This window comes from Saccoglossus kowalevskii, chromosome 1 (genome assembly GCF_978046115.1).
Source record: "Saccoglossus kowalevskii chromosome 1, keSacKowa6.1, whole genome shotgun sequence".
NCBI lineage: Eukaryota > Metazoa > Hemichordata > Enteropneusta > Harrimaniidae > Saccoglossus > Saccoglossus kowalevskii.
Genome location: NC_140641.1, coordinates 45,197,893 through 45,218,837, shown reverse-complemented (window position 1 = coordinate 45,218,837; position 20,945 = coordinate 45,197,893). Strand labels below are relative to the sequence as shown.

Sequence of the window (20,945 nt, the reverse complement as noted above, 5' to 3'; positions counted from 1 at the left end):
TACCTATCAACCCAATAAAAATAGCCTACTGGTTCCCTTCTCACTGATGAATGTGCCTGCAGGTACCTATCAACCCAATAAAAATAGCCTACTGGTTCCCTTCTCACTGATGAATGTGCCTGCAGGTACCTATCAACCCAATAAAAATAGCCTACTGGTTTCCTTCTCACTAATGAATATGCCTGCAGGTACCTACCGTATTACCCCGGGCACGCGCCCCTCCCTGGGCAAGCGCCCACCCCCTGTTTTCACAAAAGTTACATGTTGGGGACATCCTCGGTTAAATGCCCAGGGTGATTTTTAGCCAAGAACAGGGTCAACAAAAAAGTTTTATTAGTCAAAAACGAACGCGTTCAATTTATTTAAATAGTGTGTTTGTTATGGTAGTTCTCTTTTTGGAGTGTGTGGTGGCCCTGAAAAGGGCCGTTTTGTTTGTGTTTTTACGTAAAAACTCATTGGAACTTAACGACGTAAGATGAACCACACAGCATGTGGCGCACACGTTCTGCTTTCTCTTCATTCACGATGAATCCAATATTGCAACGATCCATACCTTGGTGAGTGGTTTGAACCGGGGGTTTGAAGCACTTAGCTTTGGTTTCAAAATGTAGCATTTCACTGACTGTGAATCCATAACGAGAGCTAGCACTTTTGAGACATCACGTCGTAAACTTGCTAATTTCTTTCCATCCTTCATCACAGCATGTGGATTATTTTTCTGTCGTTGAAGAAAAAACATTTTGCCGACCTCAAGTCCATTACGATAACCATAATGAGGCATGCCGACGATGGGAACTTGTTGCATCATCGTTATTTTTGTAATTTTGTCACGTGTGTGGGTGCGTGAATAAATCATGTTAATGAGGTCGACCAGAGTTTATTTTCAGTCTGTTTTTTTATGTATCGCCATTTGGATATGTTTATGTATTCACAATAGTTTGTAAATATTTCACATCAGTAATAAAAGGTTTATTTGTTTCATAACCCTGTCTGCTATTCTTCAGTAATTACGATGCGATGTATCAATACGTGCACGAACAAAATTATGCTAATGAGGTCATCGCCATCTTGGATTACAAGCAGTAGTTTCTCCCGGCCGTTTCGACTTGCACTGATCACGGTTATCGGTACTAAAAAAGTAACCGTGCATTGATTACAATACTTACCATACTTTGTAGCCAATTTCAGTGAGTAATACAACTTCATTCGCTGACATAAAACAAGTTTTATTCATGAAATTCGACCCTATGTTCCCACAGTTCTTGACTGAGTGCTCACGTTTATTGAAACCTCGCATAAATCAAGAAATAAGTTCGTGTACAAAGTGTACGAAAGCATTCCTTTATTTGACCTTATCATACGATCACAAAAACAACTTTTTAAAATCTTTTTTGGGGTGGTGTCGGGTAAGCGCCCACCCCCAATTTTTCCCGATTTTGTATGTTCAGGCCCCTGGTCGCGTGCCCGGGGTAATACGATATCAACCGAATAAAAATAGCCTACTGGTTCCCTTCTCACTGATGAATGTGCCTGCAGGTACCTATCAACCCAATAAAAATAGCCTACTGGTTCCCTTCTCACTGATGAATGTGCCTGCAGGTACCTATCAACCCAATAAAAATAGCCTACTGGTTCCTTTCTCACCAATAAATGTGCCTGCAGGTACCTATCAACCCAATAAAAATAGCCTACTGGTTCCCTTCTCACTGATGAATATGCCTGCAGTTACCATTCAACCCAATAAAATAGCCTCCCGGTTCCCTTCTCACTGATGAATGTGCCTGCAGGTACCTATCAACCCAATAAAAATAGCCTACTGGTTCCCTTCTCACTGATGAATGTGCCTGCAGGTACCTATCAACCCAATAAAAATAGCCTACTGGTTCCCTTCTCACTGATGAATGTGCCTGCAGTTACCATTCAACCCAATAAAATAGCCTCCCGGTTCCCTTCTCACTGATGAATGTGCCTGCAGGTACCTATCAACCCAATAAAATAGCCTACTGGTTCCTTTCTCACCAATGAATGTGCCTGCAGGTACCTATCAACCCAATAAAAATAGCCTACTGGTTCCCTTTCTCACTGATGAATGTGCCTGCATGTACCATTCAACCCAATAAAAATAGCCTACTGGTTCCCTTCTCACTGATGAATATGCCTGCAGTTACCATTCAACCCAATAAAATAGCCTCCCGGTTCCCTTCTCACTGATGAATGTGCCTGCAGGTACCTATCAACCCAATAAAAATAGCCTACTGGTTCCCTTCTCACTGATGAATGTGCCTGCATGTACCTATCAACCCAATAACAAGCAGCCTCTCGGCTGAGATAGCTCCGCTGTTTGCAATGCACATTTCAATTATAGAACAGAAGATATCATTAGAAAATGAACAATATGCATAGTATCAATGCAATGGGACTTGCTGTTTTCAACAAAAATTCAAAAATATCATTTTTCACCATAAATGATTGTGGTTTTTAACAAGAAGAAAATATCACTTTTTAACAAAAATGACAAAAATATTCACCAAAATTACTGTAGATAATTAAAGATATCATTACAAAATGAACAAATCTGAGAGAGGTCCACATGTAGTACCTATATATGTAATAATATCAAAGCAATTGGACTTGTCGTTTTTAACAAGAAGTCGAAAATATCACTTTTTACCAAAAATGACAAAAATATTCACCAAAATTGGAGAATTAAAGATATCATTACAAAATGAACAAATCAGAGAGAGGTCCACATGTAGTACCTATATATGTAATATCAAAGCAATTGGACTTGCAGTTTTTAACAAGAAGTCGAAAATATAACTCTTTACCAAAAGTGACAAAAATATTCACCAAAATTAGAGAACTAAAGATATCATTACAAAATGAACAAATCTGAGAGAGGTCCACATGTAGTACCTATATATGTAATATCAAAGCAATTGGACTTGCGGTTTTTAACAAGAAGTCAAAAATATCACTTTTTACCAAAAATGACAAAAATATTCACCAAAATTAGAGAATTGAAGATATGATCATGAAATGAACAAATCTGAGAGAGGTCTACCCAAGGTACATATACACCAAGTATCAAAGCATTCAGGCTTGTAGTTTTCAAGAAGAAGTCGAAAAAGTAAAACATTGACACGGACGACGGACACAGACGGACAATCACTCATATGATAAGCTCCGCTTGACAAAGTCAACAGCGGAGCTAAAAATAGCCTACTGGTTCCCTTCTCACCAATGAATGCGCCTGCAGGTATCATTCAACCCAATAAAATAGCCTACTGGTTCCCTTCTCACTGATGAATATGCCTGCAGGTACCATTCAACCCAATAAAATAGCCTCCCGGTTCCCTTCTCACTGATGAATGTGCCTGCAGGTACCTATCAACCCAATAAAAATAGCCTACTGGTTCCCTTCTCACTGATGAATGTGCCTGCAGGTACCTATCAACCCAATAAAAATAGCCTACTGGTTCCCTTCTCACTGATGAATGTGCCTGCAGGTACCTATCAACCCAATAACAAGCAGCCTATCGGCTGAGATAGCTCCGCTGTTAGCAATGCACATTTCAATTAAAGAACTGAAGACATCATTAGAAAATGAACAATATGTATAGTATCAAAGCAATCGGACTTGCAGTTTTTAACAAGAAGTCGAAAATATCACTTTTTACCAAAAATGACAAAAATATTCACCAAAATTAGAGAATTGAAGATATCATCACAAAATGAACAAATCTGAGAGAAGTCCACATGTAGTACCTATATATGTAATATCAAAGCAATCAGACTATTGGTTTTTTACAAGAAGTCGAAAATATCACTTTTTACCAAAAATGACAAAAATATTCACCAAAATTATAGAATCGAAGATATCATCACGAAATGAACAAATCTGAGAGAGGTCCACATGTAGTACCTATAGATGTAATATCAAAGCAATCAGACTATTGGTTTTTTACAAGAAGTCGAAAATATCACTTTTTACCAAAAATGACAAAAATATTCACCAAAATTATAGAATCGAAGATATCATTACAAAATGAACAAATCTGAGAGAGGTCCACATGTAGTACCTATATATGTAATATCAAAGCAATTGCACTTGTGGTTTTTAACAAGAAGTCGAAAATATCACTTTTTACCAAAAATGACAAAAATATTCACCAAAATTAGAGAATTGAAGATATCAACATGAAATGAACAAACCTAAGAGAGGTCTACCCAAGGTACATATACACCAAGTATCAAAGCATTCAGGCTTGTAGTTTTGAAGAAGAAGTCAAAAAAGTAAAACATTGACACGGACGACGACGACGGACAATCACTCATATGATAAGCTCCGCTCGACAATGTGCCTGCAGGTATCATTCAACCCAATAAAAATAGCCTACTGGTTCCCTTCTCACTGATGAATGTGCCTGCAGGTACCTATCAACCCAATAAAAATAGCCTACTGGTTCCCTTCTCACTGATGAATGTGCCTACAGGTACCTATCAACCCAATAAAAATAGCCTACTGGTTCCCTTCTCACTGTTGAATGTGCCTGCAGGTACCTATCAACCCAATAAAATAGTCTACTGATTCCTTTCTCACTAATGAATACACCTACTCACCCAATACATATGGTTCCAGAGCTTTGGGTACCATAGTTCTGGCAGTTTTCAAATCATCTTCACTACATTTTCCAGCTTCCAAACCATAAGCCATACCCATACGTTTAAGAACCTCAATATCATCATGGATTTCAAAAGTATTATCAAAGTTAAATAAATATTCAAACCTGCAATGATACAGACAAGTCATCAGTTGTCATGTGTAATTCATGATGTACAGTCAAACCTTGATTATCTGAACACAGGGGGTGGTGACGTATTTGTTTGGTTAATTGATGGTGCATTAAACGATCTGAACGTTAAATTAACGTAAAATTAATGACACTGGATGATCGCCAACATCAAGTCCGTTGTACCAATACCCCACCACGATCGATGGATTGATAAGAATTCATGAATTGGTGATCATAAACAATGCGTCCGTAAATGTTTTGACTATTTCTTCAAATTCTTGTCTTTAATGTTGTCATAAACAATGGCACGTAGCATGTTTGGACAGTAATGATTTCCCATGATTGCGATGAATCCTTGATCTAGTGGTTGCAACTTAGATGTTGTGTTTGGTGGCAAAATGCAACACTGTTACCATCTGGTGATTCTAATTGGCTGCCCTTCATACTGTGTGAACTGGTATTGTCAACAAGCTGTGGGAGTCCCATCCTAAATGTGATCGCACCACCGGTACAAATTCGTTCAGAAACCATGATGAAAATAAATCATAAGTCATCCAAGCCTCGTTTTGTGATTTATATTTCACTGGAAATGTCTGGCAAAGCACGCCAAAACTCTCATCATTCAAGTTCATAATTTCCTTCTTGAAATATAACTTGCAGTTGCTGACGATATTCTTTGACATCACGGTCGTATACAGACACACTGAGTTTTCTAATGTCATGCTGATCTTTGAATCATTGTAATCATCCATTTAATACGGTGTGATCTGATGGTTTCATAGACTTTTTTTTTAGAGCGCTCGCTGTAGTACTGTGACTTATAAATTTCTCGATTGTTTGTCATGCTTTTTTAATATCTGAAACTGTTGTTCGCCTGTTGTTGTATTCTCTCACCAGCTTTGCAGTTTTTTCTCCCTTATCAGGTCATTTCTTCTGCTCGATGGTTAGTGGTGTACATTTTCTATTCATAGATGAACTGGTTAAAATAGCGTGGATATAAGCATAGATAAGTACTCCAGCAAATGTTAGAGTTTTAAATCATTTTGCACATCAATCATTTTTATCTGTGATTTTTTTATTCACGCAAAGCAAAGAACCCATGAGTGAATGAATGACTGTCCGACTCGGTTGTGCTAAACACGCGATGATCAAGTGTGTGTCTGTAACACCACGTTAATCATGGTAAACAAAAGACGTAACTTAGCAAGTTCGTCAAAACAAAGAGGTGACAAGAACACTTTTCTAGGAACGTGTATTTGCGGGATGCCCAAATATTTTGTTTACAAACAAGGGCACTTGAAAATACAGTCCAGTTCCATGAATGGTCGGCCAGTAAAATACACATGGGACTTCAATAATAGTTCAGATAATCCGTAATTCAGATAATCGGTGTTTGGATAATAGGTTTGACTGTACTTGTACCGTTAACATCTTATTATTAACCACAACCTGATTACAAATTGCCTCCTAGTTCCATTCTGACTTCCAGTGTTTTTGACAGCAAAAACTGTCTCAATTACAAAGAGGTCAAATTCTCTAGGTCAAGAAGAAGGCACCCTAGCTGGAGACAATATTTACCAAATGAGGCGCTGTAACAGAAGGATGTTGCCTGCATGTCATGTCAAAGAAAGATAATTCTAAGGTGGATTGGAAATGATTTTTGTTTCCGAAAATGAATTTATTGTTATGTAACTGTATTTAGATGATGAATGAATATACTCTTGTAGACTGAATACAGGTCCAGGTGGTCACTGGAGATAATAAGGGGATTAAAACTTGTGACATGTGACAGGGCAAAGAAGAGACATGAACAACTTACTTATCATTTGAGATGCTGCAGTCAATAACAGTCTTTTTACTGGTATTTACAATTATAAACGGTAGATGTATGGCTGAATTCTGTGTGGGAGGACCAGTACTTGTCTTCTCCATAACTTTATTCCTTTGTACAAGGTTCTTGAAGGCAATTTGCTGCAGACAATCATATGCAGTGGTGAGAAAACAAAAGTACAATATGCAATTGTTTATTTTCTATAAATATATATTTTATCTGGTCAACCATTTTATTGTGCAGAGCCGAATGCAATTCATTAAGAAACACAGTAATTTAACATTTACTCTCTTTGGTACCTGTAAAATGAGTTCTTGTAATTGTTGTGTCTTCTGTCTTATTCTGTCTTCTTTCTGTTTCTTTTCTAATTCCAAATTAGCACATTCCTGAGCTGAATTTGTTGGCAAGCCAATCCACCGAATTTCTTTTTTTTCTTTTGAAATAATGTTCATAGCCATCAGAACATTTAAAGCGTCGTAAACTCGTCTCCGGATGTTTTTCTGATCATATGCCTAGTATGACAAAAAAGCCAACATATAGATGTTACACTTAAGTGATCAGTGGGTGACATGCTAATTGTAGAGGGATCACCGGGTATGTTACCTCATATGAGGGTGACATGCTTGTTGTAGAGGGATCACTAGGTATGTTACCTGATCTGTGGGTGACATGCTAGTTGTAGAGGGATCACTGACTTTGTTACCTGATCTGTGGGTGACATGCTAATTGTAGAGGGATCACTGACTTTGTTACCTGATCTGTGGGTGACATGCTAATTGTAGAGGGATCACTGGGTATGTTACCTGATCTGTGGGCGACATGCTAATTGTAGGTGTCATGAGGTATGTTACCTGATCTGTGGGTGACATGCTAATTGTAGAGGGATCACTGGGTATGTTACCTGATCTGTGGGCGACATGCTAATTGTAGGTGTCATGAGGTATGTTACCTGATCTGTGGGTGACATGCTAATTGTAGAGGGATCACTGGGTATGTTACCTGATCTGTGGGCGACATGCTAATTGTAGGTGTCATGGTGTCATTAGGTATGTTACCTCATCTGAGGGTGACATGCTAGTTGTAGAGGGATCACTAAGTATGTTACCTGATCTGTGGGTGACATGCTAGTTGTAGGGGTCACTGGGTATGTTACCTGATCTGTGGGTGACATGCTAAATGTAGGTGTCATTAGGTATGTTACCTCATCTAAGGGTGACATGCTAGTTGTAGAGGGATCACTGGGTATGTGTTACCTGATCTGTGGGTGACATGCTAGTTGTAGAGGGATCACTGAGTATGTTACCTGATCTGTGGGTGACATGCTAATTGTAGAGGGATCACTGGGTATGTTACCTGATCTGTGGGTGACATGCTAATTGTAGAGGGATCACTGAGTATGTTACCTGATCTGTGGGTGACATGCTAATTGTAGTGGGATCACTGGGTATGTGTTACCTGATCTGTGGGTGACATGCTAATTGTAGAGGGATCACTGGGTATGTTACCTGATCTGTGGGCGACGTGCTAATTGTAGGTGTCATTAGGTATGTTACCTGATCTGTGGGTGACATGCTAATTGTAGAGGGATCACTGGGTATGTTACCTGATTTGTGGGCGACATGCTAGTTGTAGAGGGATCACTGAGTGTGTTACCTGATCTGTGGGTGACATGCTAGTTGTAGGGGTCACTGGGTATGTTACCTGATCTGTGGGTGACATGCTAAATGTAGAGGGATCACTGGGTATGTTACCTGATCTGTGGGCGACATGCTAGTTGTAGAGGGATCACTGAGTGTGTTACCTGATCTGTGGGTGACATGCTAGTTGTAGGGGTCACTGGGTATGTTACCTGATCTGTGGGTGACATGCTAATTGTAGAGGGATCACTGGGTATGTTACCTGATCTGTGGGCGACATGCTAGTTGTAGAGGGATCACTGAGTGTGTTACCTGATCTGTGGGTGACATGCTAGTTGTAGGGGTCACTGGGTATGTTACCTGATCTGTGGGTGACATGCTAAATGTAGGTGTCATGGTGTCATTAGGTATGTTACCTCATCTGAAGGTGACATGCTAGTTGTAGAGGGATCATTGGGTATGTGTTACCTGATCTGTGGGCGACATGCTAGTTGTAGAGGGATCACCGAGAATGTTACCTGATCTGTGGGTGACATGCTAGTGGTAGGTGTCACTGAGTATGTTTCCTGATCTGTGGGTGACATGCTAGTGGTAGATGTCACTGGGTATGTCACCTGTTCCGTGGGTGACATGCTAGTTGTATAGAGATCACTGAGAATGTTACCTGATCTGTGGGCGACATGCTAGTTGTAGAGGGATCACTGGGTATGTTACCTGATCTGTGGGTGACATGCTAATTTTAGAGGGATCACTGGGTATGTTACCAGATCGGTGAGTGACATGCTAGTGGTAGGTGTCACTGGGTATGTCACCTGTTCCGTGGGTGACATGATAGTTGTAGAGGGATCACTGAGTATGTTACCTGATCTGTGGGCGACATGCTAGTTGTAGAGGGATCACTGGGTATGTTACCTGATCTGTGGGTGACATGATAGTGGTGTCACTGGGTACGTTACCTAATATGTGGGTGATGTGCTAGTTGTAGAGAGATCACTGGGTATGTTACCAGATCTGTGAGTGACATGCTAGTGGTAGGTGTCACTGGGTATGTTATATCTGTGGGTGATGTGCTAGTTGTAAAGGGATCACTAGGTATCTTATCTGATCCGTTGATGACGTGCTAATGGTAGGTGTCATTGGGTACATTACCTGATCTGTGGGTGACATGATCCTTGTGGGGTCACTAAATTCTCCAACTAATTCATCGGCTACTTCATTATAAGATGTCACACCTTTCTTCTGAACTTTTTCACAAACTTTCATTGAAAAATGCCTAAGTCCTTTACCTCCCTTTTCACCCTTCTTCTTTTTTGCACTGAAAAATTTTTTTTTTATATTTTTAAGTGAATGATGCACATAAGTGAATGTATTTAGGAGTGGGGAGAGGGGTCTAAAATAAATTTAAACATAGTTGAACTCTGGTAACCTTGCCCTTTGTTGTATAATATTATTTCCTTTATCATAGTTTGTTTCAATATGAATTGTCATAATTTTAGGATTGAAACAGCAGTAGGAAAGTAGTCTACCATATGTCCTTGATAGATGTAAATATCTTACAAAAACACTGGTGTCTAATTTGTTTAATTATTTTAAGGGACATAATTTCCAGTATTATTCAAAGTAATTCAGATATTTTAGTATAAAAACAAATGTCTTATCTCAGAAAAAAAGTGCTGCATTTAGACATGAATAGATTTATAAAACATGCAAAACAACAGAAAATCTTAGCTGGCTTTTGCCAAAGTATTTTGTACAGGTGTCTTTCAAAAATTAATGATTCACTGAGACAAATATGAACTGCCTTATTATATTCATTGTGTGACTACTGTATTATTAGAGAGAAAAAAACAACACTCTCTATGAATAACATGTTGCAAGCTACCGATAGACCCAAGTTCAAATCCTACCTTAGGCAGAACATCAAAAGGGTCAACCCCTACCCTGGGTAAGTGTGCCACAGACTCAATGGGAAGGCCAATCCACTGGCTGAGATTCATTCACTAACGAATGCGACTTTGGGGGAACCTTGGTTAAGGTCTGCAGGTGCTTGTGTTTGACCGAGCTTGGTTGACGCTCTGTTTTGTATGCAAATCAACTTAAATAGTTAGTTGGTGTCCAGTGAGAGAGAAGTCAACAGTACTGTTGCCTCCTGAGAATCTACATCTTCAAACACTGCAATCTTTGTTTTTGAAGTGCTTTTTTAAATTAGTAAAACTCTATCATTCTGTTCTAATACCATATTTATCTGGGTATAAGCCCAGGATCCTGAACATGGAAAATTGCCAAAAAATAGGGGTGGGAGTTTTCCAGGAGATCCCCGGCAAAAAAACGAAAATTGACAACACGCAGATCGAACTGCGGCAGGGAATAGAACGGCAAACGAAAACATGCAACGGAAATAAATGAACATATGCAACATTAGAAGTAAAACAAAATGAATGTATTGCTTATAATGTGACAAATAAACCAGAAATAATATAAATCGACAGTGAGAAATCATTTGAATTAGGATTTCCCCGCCGTCAAACACGCATAATACGAACAAGCCATGCATGGCACAGTCCCTGTTAGTTATCAAATTTAAGATATATAGTTTTGTTTATAGTAATATAGCTGGAATATAACCATGTCAGGAATATGATTTTTTAACATTACAAGTCATTGTCAATGACACGTCCCCGTTCCGTTCATATTTGAGTGACATATACATTCAAAGCAGATCATGACCGAAATGCACCTGCATATGTACAACACATTGTACTAAATCTGAACAAAATCCATCCATGCATGACTGAGATCTGGTTCCGGAATTGTGAAAATACGTGATTTTAATGCATTTTCGGTCTTAAAATGGCCATCATTCAGCTATTGTTAAGCGGATCATGAAACAAATGCACATATCTATTTGTGACATGATGCACCATGTGTGTGTGAAGTTTGAACTTGATCAATCCAGACATGTCTTGGATACGGATCCAGAACTGAATTCTTTAAGAAAATGGCCGCCAGTCGGCCATTTCGAACTTGATCCAGGAAAAAAAATGACGTGCATCAAGGTCCTATTATGTTTAATGTAAGTACCAAATTTGAACGAAATCCGTCCATGCATAACTGAGATCCGGGTTCAGAATGGTGAAAATGTGCGATTTCAATGCATTTTCGGCCTTAAAGCGGCCGCCATTTGGCTATCGTTAATGGGATCATGAAACAAATGCACATACATATTTGTGACATGATGTACCTTGTGTGTGTGAAGTTTGAACTTGATCAATCCAGACATGTCTCGAATACGGATCCAGAATTGAATTCTTTAAAACAAAATGGCCGCCAGTCAGCCATTTCGAACTTGATCCGAAAAAAAAAAATGACGTGCATCAAGGTCCTATTATGTTTAATGTATGTACCAAATTTGAACGAAATCCGTCCATGCATAACTGAGATACGGGTCCGGAATGGTGAAAATGTGCGATTTCAATGCATTTTTGGCCTTAAAGCGGCCCCCATTTGGCTATCGTTAATGAGATCATGAAACAAATGCACATACGTATTTGTGACATGATGTACCTTGTGTGTGTGAAGTTTGAACTTGATCAATCCAGACATGTCTCGGATACGGATCCAGTACTGAATTCTTTAAAACAAAATGGCCGCCAGTCGGCTATTTCGAACTTGATCCAAAAAAAAAAAAGACGTGCATCAAGGTCCTATTATTTTTAATGTATGTACCAAATTTGAATGAAATCCGTCCATGCATAACTGAGATCCGGGTCCGGAATGGTGAAAATGTGCGATTTCAATGCATTTTCGGCCTTAAAGCGGCCGCCATTTGGCTATCGTTAATGAGATCACGAAACAAATGCACATACATATTTGTGACATGCTGTACCTTGTGTGTGTGAAGTTTGAACTCGATCAATCCAGACATGTCTCGGATACGGATCCAGAACTGAATTCTTTAAAACAAAATGGCCGCCAGTCGGCCATTTCGAACCCGATCCAAAAAAAAAATGACGTGCATCAAGGTCCTATTATGTTTAATGTATGTACCAAATTTGAACAAAATCCGTCCATGCATAACTGAGATCCGGGTCCGGAATGGTGAAAATGTGCGATTTTGATGCATTTTCGGCCTTAAAATGGCCGCTATTCGGCTATCGTTAATCGGATCATGAAAAAAATGCATGTGCATATGTCCCATATAATGTGTGATGTATGAGTGAAGTTTGAACTTAATCGGTCCATGCATGTTCGAGATACAGGTGATCACGGACGCACGGATACAGGGCAAAACATAAGTCCCCGTTTTCGGACTGCATCCGAACGGGGACTAATCAGTCAAAGCATTTAAGAGATATGGCTCTAGAAGCCCAATCATTAAAACAAAATGGTGCCAGTCAGCCATTTTGAATCCAATCTGAAAAATAAAATGACGTGCATCAGGAACCCGTAATGTCTAATGTATGTACCAAGTCTGAACTGAATCCACCCATAAATGCTTGATATTTGATGATTTTTTAGCACAAAAATGACCACCATTCGGCCATTTTGGATAGGATAGTCAAACCAATATAACTGTTTATCTATGACATGATGTATAATGAATATTTTAAATTTGAAAATATTATCAGTCAAAACAAGTCGGAGATATGGGTCTAGAAGCCCATTCATTAAAACAAAATGGCCGCCAGACAGCCATTTTGAATCCGATCTGAAAAATAAATGATGTGCATCAGGAACTTGTAATGTCTAATATATGTACGAAGTTTGAACGAAATCCATCCATAAATGCCAGAAATGCTTGATATTTGATGATTGTGGTGGCCATTTTGAATAGAATCGTCAAACCAATATACAAATGTATCTGTCTATCTATTACATGATGTATAATGAATATTTAAAATTTGAACATAATCAGCGAAAGCAAGTCAGAGATATGGCACCTTCATTAATACAAAATAGCCGCCAGTCGGCCATTTTGAATCTTATCTTAACAAAATTATTTGCATCAAGGTCCCATAATGTCTAATGTATATATACCAAGTTTGAACAAAATCCATCTGTAAACAGCTGAGAAATGCTTGATTTTTAGGATTTTTTGTGATTGGTCCAGGCATCTCTAAGATACAGGACGCGCGCACGGACACACGCACGCACGGATACACGGAGGTCAAAACATCAGTCCCCGTATTCAAACTGCGTTCGAACAGGGACTAATTAAAATGTCAGGGGTTAAACGGCGTAAAATGATTTCCGGTCTTGACAAACTTCAACTTTCATACAAGATCAATAATAATTTACAAATTTACACTGTAAAAATTATACAAATTCATAGCTGTTTGAAAAAACATCTCGGATCTTTATTTGTACGTTCATTGCCAACTTCGTCAAACTCAAAACCCTCAAAGTCCAAGTAGGCATCACTGTAGGCGTCGAACAAAATCCCTACAACTTCTTCCTGAAGTTCGTCGATATCGTCCCACACAATTTGGACTTAGCACTTTTAATCTACAGATTTCGCAGTCTGTCAGCTTGGCACTTTTCATTCATGTCTAATCACAATAAAGAGACAAGAAAATGGGGGCGCTCTGCTGCGATGGCACACGATGCTTTTGTTTACAGTCTAGCAATCATCTTTGACCTTTATGCATTTGCTTTACGGATTGGATAAGAATGACATCACTACTAGTATTTCATCATAAAGGTCAAATCGTGACATTGCTTTCTCGACTTGACGCTTATCAATCACGGTGAAAGTTATCATTCAGCAAGTTCCGGCGGTTGGAATGTCTCACTATATGGATATCGCGGTGGACTTGAAACAGGAAGTTTTTATTTATCCAACAACAGAAGAATAGTTTTCATGACAGAAATGCAATAGCGGTGATGAAAGATGGTAAAAAAGTTGGCAGTCTTCGGCATGACACTGCAAAATTGCTGGCTCGTTATGGATTCGCAAGCCGCTACCAAATATTTTATAAAGCCAAAATAACGTAATTTCAACCACTCTCCCAGGTACGGGTTGCTACAATATTGCAACATTGGTTTCATTGTCGACGACGCTAAAGCCAAACGAGTGCGACACTTGCTTAGCGGCTCTCCTTATACGATTTGCTTGAATCGTTTCTAAGGAAGCACAAACCAAAAGGCTGGCCCTTTTTAGGGCCACGACATATTTCAAAAAGAGAACTACCGTTTCTGCTTTAATATATATTTTTATAGACTTGCTGACTGTAATGATTCTGAAAAAAAACACAGCAGTGAACGTACTGCCCTGAAGGGAGAAAGCTGTCACAGCTATTTCGCGTTCACCCCTTGTTTTACGCAATTAACAATTATATTTAAAGAATTTTTATAAGCATCACGACAGACTTCAAGAAAGTAAACTGTTAATACAACCACAGTCAATGAATAGAAATTAGTTTTTTTCTTCTATTTTTTGTATAGAAAAAGACCCCTTGGGCGTGTGCCCGAATATGACCTCAACTTCTTTATTGTGTCAAAAGTGGAGGATGGGCTCTTACCCGGATAAGTATGGTAGTTGAAACAAATTCCTGTGAATTTTCATTTGTCGAATGAACTGTTTGTCAAATACAGAATACATATTTTTGAGTACAATTTTCTTTTCAAAATGTGGATGTAACATTTTGTTTTTTTGAGTATTTTTTATGTATTGTTTTTCATTTGATAACTTTGGACTAAACAGATTTTCTATTGGCTTCAAATCTTGATCAAAAGTTTAGCACCCAATTCATAGGAGTGCTTATATTGATTTTCTGACATCTTGTTTTCTGTAAAGATTTTATTGGTAGGTTTGCAAAGGTGTATCAGACTGTGCAACAACTCTCTCTATGAGTTGGTTTTGAAACCTAGTCAAGTATTCCCATGGGATCTGGGAGATACATTACCAACGAAAGTATTACAAGATAAATGATTTGCTTCATTGAACACATACAACAATGCATATTTCCACCGAGATCAGTGACCTTTGAATGTGTATCACCAGTGATCAGTCAAATAGAAACAGTCAGATTTTTCTCAATGTTTGCATATTTTCATACAGGACATCTGTTGTTCATACTAAGGGAAGACTTTATACTGATGAATAAGGTTTGGAATAAAGTTTGGAATAGAATTAGTAAAGTTACTGTGCACACAATAACAATTATTAGCGTCGATGACAACGCCGGACAGAAATATTTCCTTTAATATACCTTTCCCTTCCACCTTCCATCTACAGACAAGGTAAAAATACAAACCTGTCTGAAAAATCTGATTCAATGAATTCATGGGTTCTTTTTCTTGAACCTGACCATGTCGGTGACTCCACAAGACCTATCGGTACATGGAAAACTTGACGATGTGGTGTTTTGGGACTGTTTGTTAAGATTGGTGTAGACTGCGTCCTCTGTGGTGTACCTAATATCTGAAAAGTATACAAGTAATAAGAGTTAGTCACCGATATCACATATCATTCAGTTTAATTTTGTTACATGCATATCTTTGGGTAAAAAACAGCTGTCATTGATTAAACCCTCTACCCTCCCCCTTCCCTTAAAATATCATTGTATCAATCAAGTCAATTTTCCTCAATGCCATTGAACTGTGTTAGAAGCAATACACACTAAATTTTTCTTCAATTACACCCTAGTATTCTCAAAATCCTTCTTTACATGGCTTGCTCAATATGTGTTTAATAATATCAATGGTGAGTGTACATTTGACATTGGAAGATCAACCCTTAAATACTGCAGCAAGCAGGTCAATGGTCAATCTTTGAACTGTTATATACAGTAGTCATTCGCCAATACTTGTTGCAATTTTCAACAACGCTCAAAACTGTAATTAAACTTACCACAGGTGAAACAGGAGTGTTTGGTTGCTGGGCAACTTGTAGTGCTTTGATATGAGGTTCTGTTTTTATAGGCGATTTTGGTGATAATGAAATTCCAGCAACTGTCGGAACAAGCCCTACTAAGAATAGAAGTGAATACTTACAGGAAGCATAAGATATTTTTTTAAAATTAACATAAAAATTCAGACGACAACTGCAATGCCACAAAATAGTGATTACCTATGGAGTAACAATTTAGTAGTTAGTAGCAAACACATTTTGATATGACAACTGCAATTGCACGAACAGCCATCAGGACTTTTAAGGTAGAGATGCAGTTTATTTAGCTTGCTTTTTAATTGAGTAATTAGACAATGAAGATGGTATTATATATCCAACATGTTATATATTTTCTGAAAGCTTAATATACAAACTTTGTAAAACTTGTCTTTATTTTAAATATCCAGAATGCGTTTTTGATTTTGGGTCAAAAATATGCTTTTTTGGACAAAAGTGGTTTAAAAAAAATTAGCTTAAAAACTTCAAGTCCGTTTGTGGGTAAAATTACATCACTGGATAGCTTGGTATACTACTAATTCAAATGCGTCCACTCATCTCTCTAACGGCTTTCAAAGTCGCACAGCATGACCTCTAAGTTCACTCTTTTCTATTTTTGCATAATTTATATATTCATGTTAATTGCGGACTTGTTATTTTTGTTCCACTCGCCGTAATAAACTGTCCGGACGCATTTTGAAGGGGGAACACCTTGTCAATAATGTGTGAAAATATCGAGGCAAATGGCCAAAGCGTCTATCAGCTATTTTAATTTAAAACCCAAGAATTCACCAAAAATAGAAGACGAGAAAATGGCTAATTTGCATATTTGCACGTTAAACCGGGAATTACTGCTTTGTCATACTTTGTCATACTTTCTAGACTATTGAAATTGAAAGTTAACGTATAGACATAGACATTTTATGTAAAATCGTTGGACCAGAACAACTGCTCTTGAATATATAAATCAGAAACACGTCATTCATACCAGTGTTTTGATGGGGTCGGTAAAAACACGTGGCAATGCCCAGTAAATATGACGTCATCTCATGAATTATTAAACAGGGGGCGGTCCTAGGAAGGTGACCTTCACGATCAAAACATCATGGCTTCTCTTCGATGTATTTTCAATTAAAAATCTACGAGAATTTCAGAGCCGTGAAGAGTACAAAGTGGGATATTAAATTATTTATCCATGATGATGTTTATGTAGTATTGAGAACCAACTCCAGGAAGCGAACGCACAATAATGAATAATCGGGTAATCCTAGAATCGAAACGCGAGGCACAGAAGTTTTGTTCATCGTTTCCAATCCCATTTTTCCCACTGCAACATATTTGTTAAAAGAAATATTTGAATTCTGTTCGTTTTTTAAGGAGGCATTTTTTTATTTTTTTATTTTTTCCGATTTTGGCAACGCCTTATTCAGGGATTTTCTAAGACAGTCGCAGACAATCAGCGCACGGATGTACGTACAAAACATGCTGTTGTACTACCGGCGACGGTCGCCTGCAAGAAGATAGCTCCAGCTCCTAACGTAAAAGTTTTAAAATTTCGACCGGTTTTAAATAATTTGTGTTGGAAATCTGACATGTTTTAAGAGTGCAAAATTAAGGTGCATTTTCGAGCGGTCGAATTTTTCTGAATAGAAATCGGCAAATGAAAAAAATGGGAGTGCTAAACAGTGTGCTTCGTTAGTTTAAAAAAATGGAATGTCCGTCAAATTGATGTAAACTTCCCCATTTTTCACGGAAAAAGCAAAAAACTCAAAAATCAAAACAAAATCATCAATCAGTAAGTATTATGACAAGGAAAACAAAACATCAGACGTGGAGAAGCGGTCAGCGCGTCAAAAGAGTTGTTACCGTAATGCGTAATGTATCAAGTTACCTCTCTCTGTGATTTATTTTTCATTGAAATTATTTTGTTGTTTTCAATTAATTTTAGCGTACCTTTGCAATTTATTTTAGCATTGTCAGTTGTTTGCTTCGTTGAATTAAACGGAGTTCGTCCGGTTGCAAACAAAGCTGTCTCGCACCATCGAGCAAAACTCGCGAATGATCGAAATACAGGTACCCATTGGACAAAAGATACACAAAAGTTTGTATCTCCCCGACCCAGTGCAATATATCCGGTTAGAATCAAAGCTCACGTGTCCCTTATTTGAGGGACCAGATTCTGCCGTAAATTCGGGATGGGATTTAGAAAAAAAATAAAATGGGACTTTTAAGGTGTATTTTGGCGTCATTTTCGGACATTTCAATCATTCCTGATGCCTAAAATAGAGTCTTACGTTTTACCGTAGTCATTGACGCCTATTCAAGAGTATGATGTTTATTGTGACTAGCGTGAATGGGTAAGCTTCGTTTCGACTATGAGCAGTTATCACTGTAAACAATGTTAAATTATTCTTCACATGCTCAGTTTATTTTTTGAGAACAATTATTTAAAAATAAAATCTCTCAGTCAATCAGAAACTCGGATTCATGCCTTCAGGGAAAGTCATGTTTGGACGCTCACATCGATTTGTTTTTCGTTCGGTGGGCTGATGCCTTCAGTGTAGCTTTTGCCTCTTCCGACATAGAAATCATCTGAATCTTCTTTCTACCTCTCTTTCTTTTCACACTACGCATAATGTAATGATAAAAATTTAGAAAAAACGCTGAGGAAATATAATGTTTGGTTTGCTAGCGAGCGAGAACTGATTTGAGAATAATTGCACATGCGCGTGAATTGAATGAACTATGACCCGTACAATCTCGATTTGCATATTGTCAATCAAAGGTCTTGTTATTTGGTTACTCATGCAAATTAGGCAATTGGACATAAACATTGCCACGTGTGAGTGTTTTTTATTTTTAACCAGAAAATAAACAGCAATTTTAACAGTGTTCCAATAAGAATTCATTGGTCAAATTTTCACAGAATGTTCTTTAGATAAAAATCTATATAAAAAACGAAAAAAACTATTTTTGATTGAAATTCACAAATAAAGTGCATCTCTACCTTAAGCCAACACTCTATGCTTACCTCTCACAGTCTGTGGATTTGTTTGTTCTTTATTGTAATCTGCTAATGTACCATTTGTATCAATCAGACCAACCTATGAACAAGACAGATTAGGGATATACAGTACAGTTACGTCATAACTTAACTTTCAAGCTTACTTTGCCCATTGAGAATCTAGATTAAATAATAAATTATTTCTCTGCATGGCAAAATTCCTGAAACAATGCAATAAATATCTAAAAATAGGTGTGAACCATTCTGACCAAAAATTGCACTACATAGTCACTGTGAGTTCTCAAGCTTAAGAAATATATAAATTTTGAACAGTTAGAGAATGTCAGAGATGTGGCTAAAACAATATGGCTACCAGTTGGCCATTTTGAGTACGATCTGTCAAACAAAGTGATGACTTTAGAAGCCAATCATGAAAGAAATGAACATGTATCTCAAGTTGTATGATGCATGTGTGAGGTTTGAATATGATTGGTCGAAGCATGTCAGAGACACAGGTGGTAACTTACACATGGCAATCAATTCACTTTGTCCAAACTAATAATGCTCTACATGTATAAACAATATTGGGGTTGAATACGACTGCCAGTTGACTATTTTAAATGGGATCCACAAACAAATTTGGAGCATATGTATAACATTATAAAAACAAGCAGCCTATCGGCTGAGATAGCTCCGCTGTTAGCAATGCACATTTCAATTAAAGAACTGAAGACATCATTAGAAAATGAACAATATGAATAGTATCAAAGCAATCGGACTTACAGTTTTTAACAAGAAGTCGAAAATATCACTTTTTACCAAAAATTACAAAAATATTCACCAAAATAAATTAATTAGAGAATTGAAGATATCATCACAAAACGAACAAATTTGAGAGAGGTCCACATGTAGTACCTATATATGTAATATCAAAGCAATCGGACTTACAGTTTTCAACAAGAAGTCGAAAATATCACTTTTTACCAAAAATGACAAAAATATTCACCAAAATTAGAGAATTGAAGATATCATCACAAAATGAACAAATCTGAGAGAGGTCCACATGTAGTACCTATATATGTAATATCAAAGCAATCGGACTTGCGGTTTTTAACAAGAAGTCAAAAATATCACTTTTTACCAAAAATGACAAAAATATTCACCAAAATTAGAGAATTGAAGATATCATCACGAAATAAACAAATCTGAGAGAGGTCCACATGTAGTACATATATATGTAGTATCAAAGCAATTGGACTTGCGATTTTTAACAAGAAGTCGAAAATATCAGTTTTTACCAAAAATGACAAAAATATTCACCAAAATTAGAGAATTAAAGATATCATTACAAAATGAACAAATCTGAGAGAGGTCCACATGTAGTACCTATATATGTAATATCAAAGCATTTGCACTTGCGGTTTTTAACAAGAAGTCGAAAATATCAGTTTTTACCAAAAATTACAAAAATATTCACCAAAATTAGAGAATTAAAGATATCACGAAATGAACAAATCTGAGAGAGATCCACATGTAGTACCTATATATGTAGTATCAAAGCAATTGCACTTGCGGTTTTTAACAAGAAGTCGAAAATATCAGTTTTTACCAAAAATGACAAAAATATTCACCAAAATTAGAGAATTAAAGATATCAACATGAAATGAACAAACCTAAGAGAGGTCTACCCAAGGTACATATACACCAAGTATCAAAGCATTTAGGCTTGTAGTTTTCAAGAAGAAGTCGAAAAAGTAAAACATTGACACGGACGACGGACGAACGACGA

General features: G+C 37.5%; 1 protein-coding gene across 2 annotated transcripts in view; it reads right to left on the bottom strand.

Moving 5' to 3' along the window:
• LOC100366761 (transcription factor Dp-1-like) overlaps positions 1 to 20,945 on the bottom strand; it is a 49,431-nt gene that overhangs the window by 4,290 nt on the left and 24,196 nt on the right. Inside the window, exons 3-9 of one of the 2 annotated variants that reach the window (XM_085502530.1) lie at positions 19,184 to 19,256; positions 16,117 to 16,235; positions 15,521 to 15,687; positions 9,414 to 9,579; positions 6,927 to 7,139; positions 6,616 to 6,767; positions 4,624 to 4,790 (exon numbers count right to left, since the gene is read on the bottom strand). In XM_085502530.1, coding sequence (XP_085358656.1) covers positions 4,624 to 4,790; positions 6,616 to 6,767; positions 6,927 to 7,139; positions 9,414 to 9,579; positions 15,521 to 15,687; positions 16,117 to 16,235; positions 19,184 to 19,256 — 1,057 coding nt within the window. The remainder of the gene's footprint in view (positions 1 to 4,623; positions 4,791 to 6,615; positions 6,768 to 6,926; positions 7,140 to 9,413; positions 9,580 to 15,520; positions 15,688 to 16,116; positions 16,236 to 19,183; positions 19,257 to 20,945) is intronic. The other variant, XM_085502538.1, reaches the window with a different exon arrangement.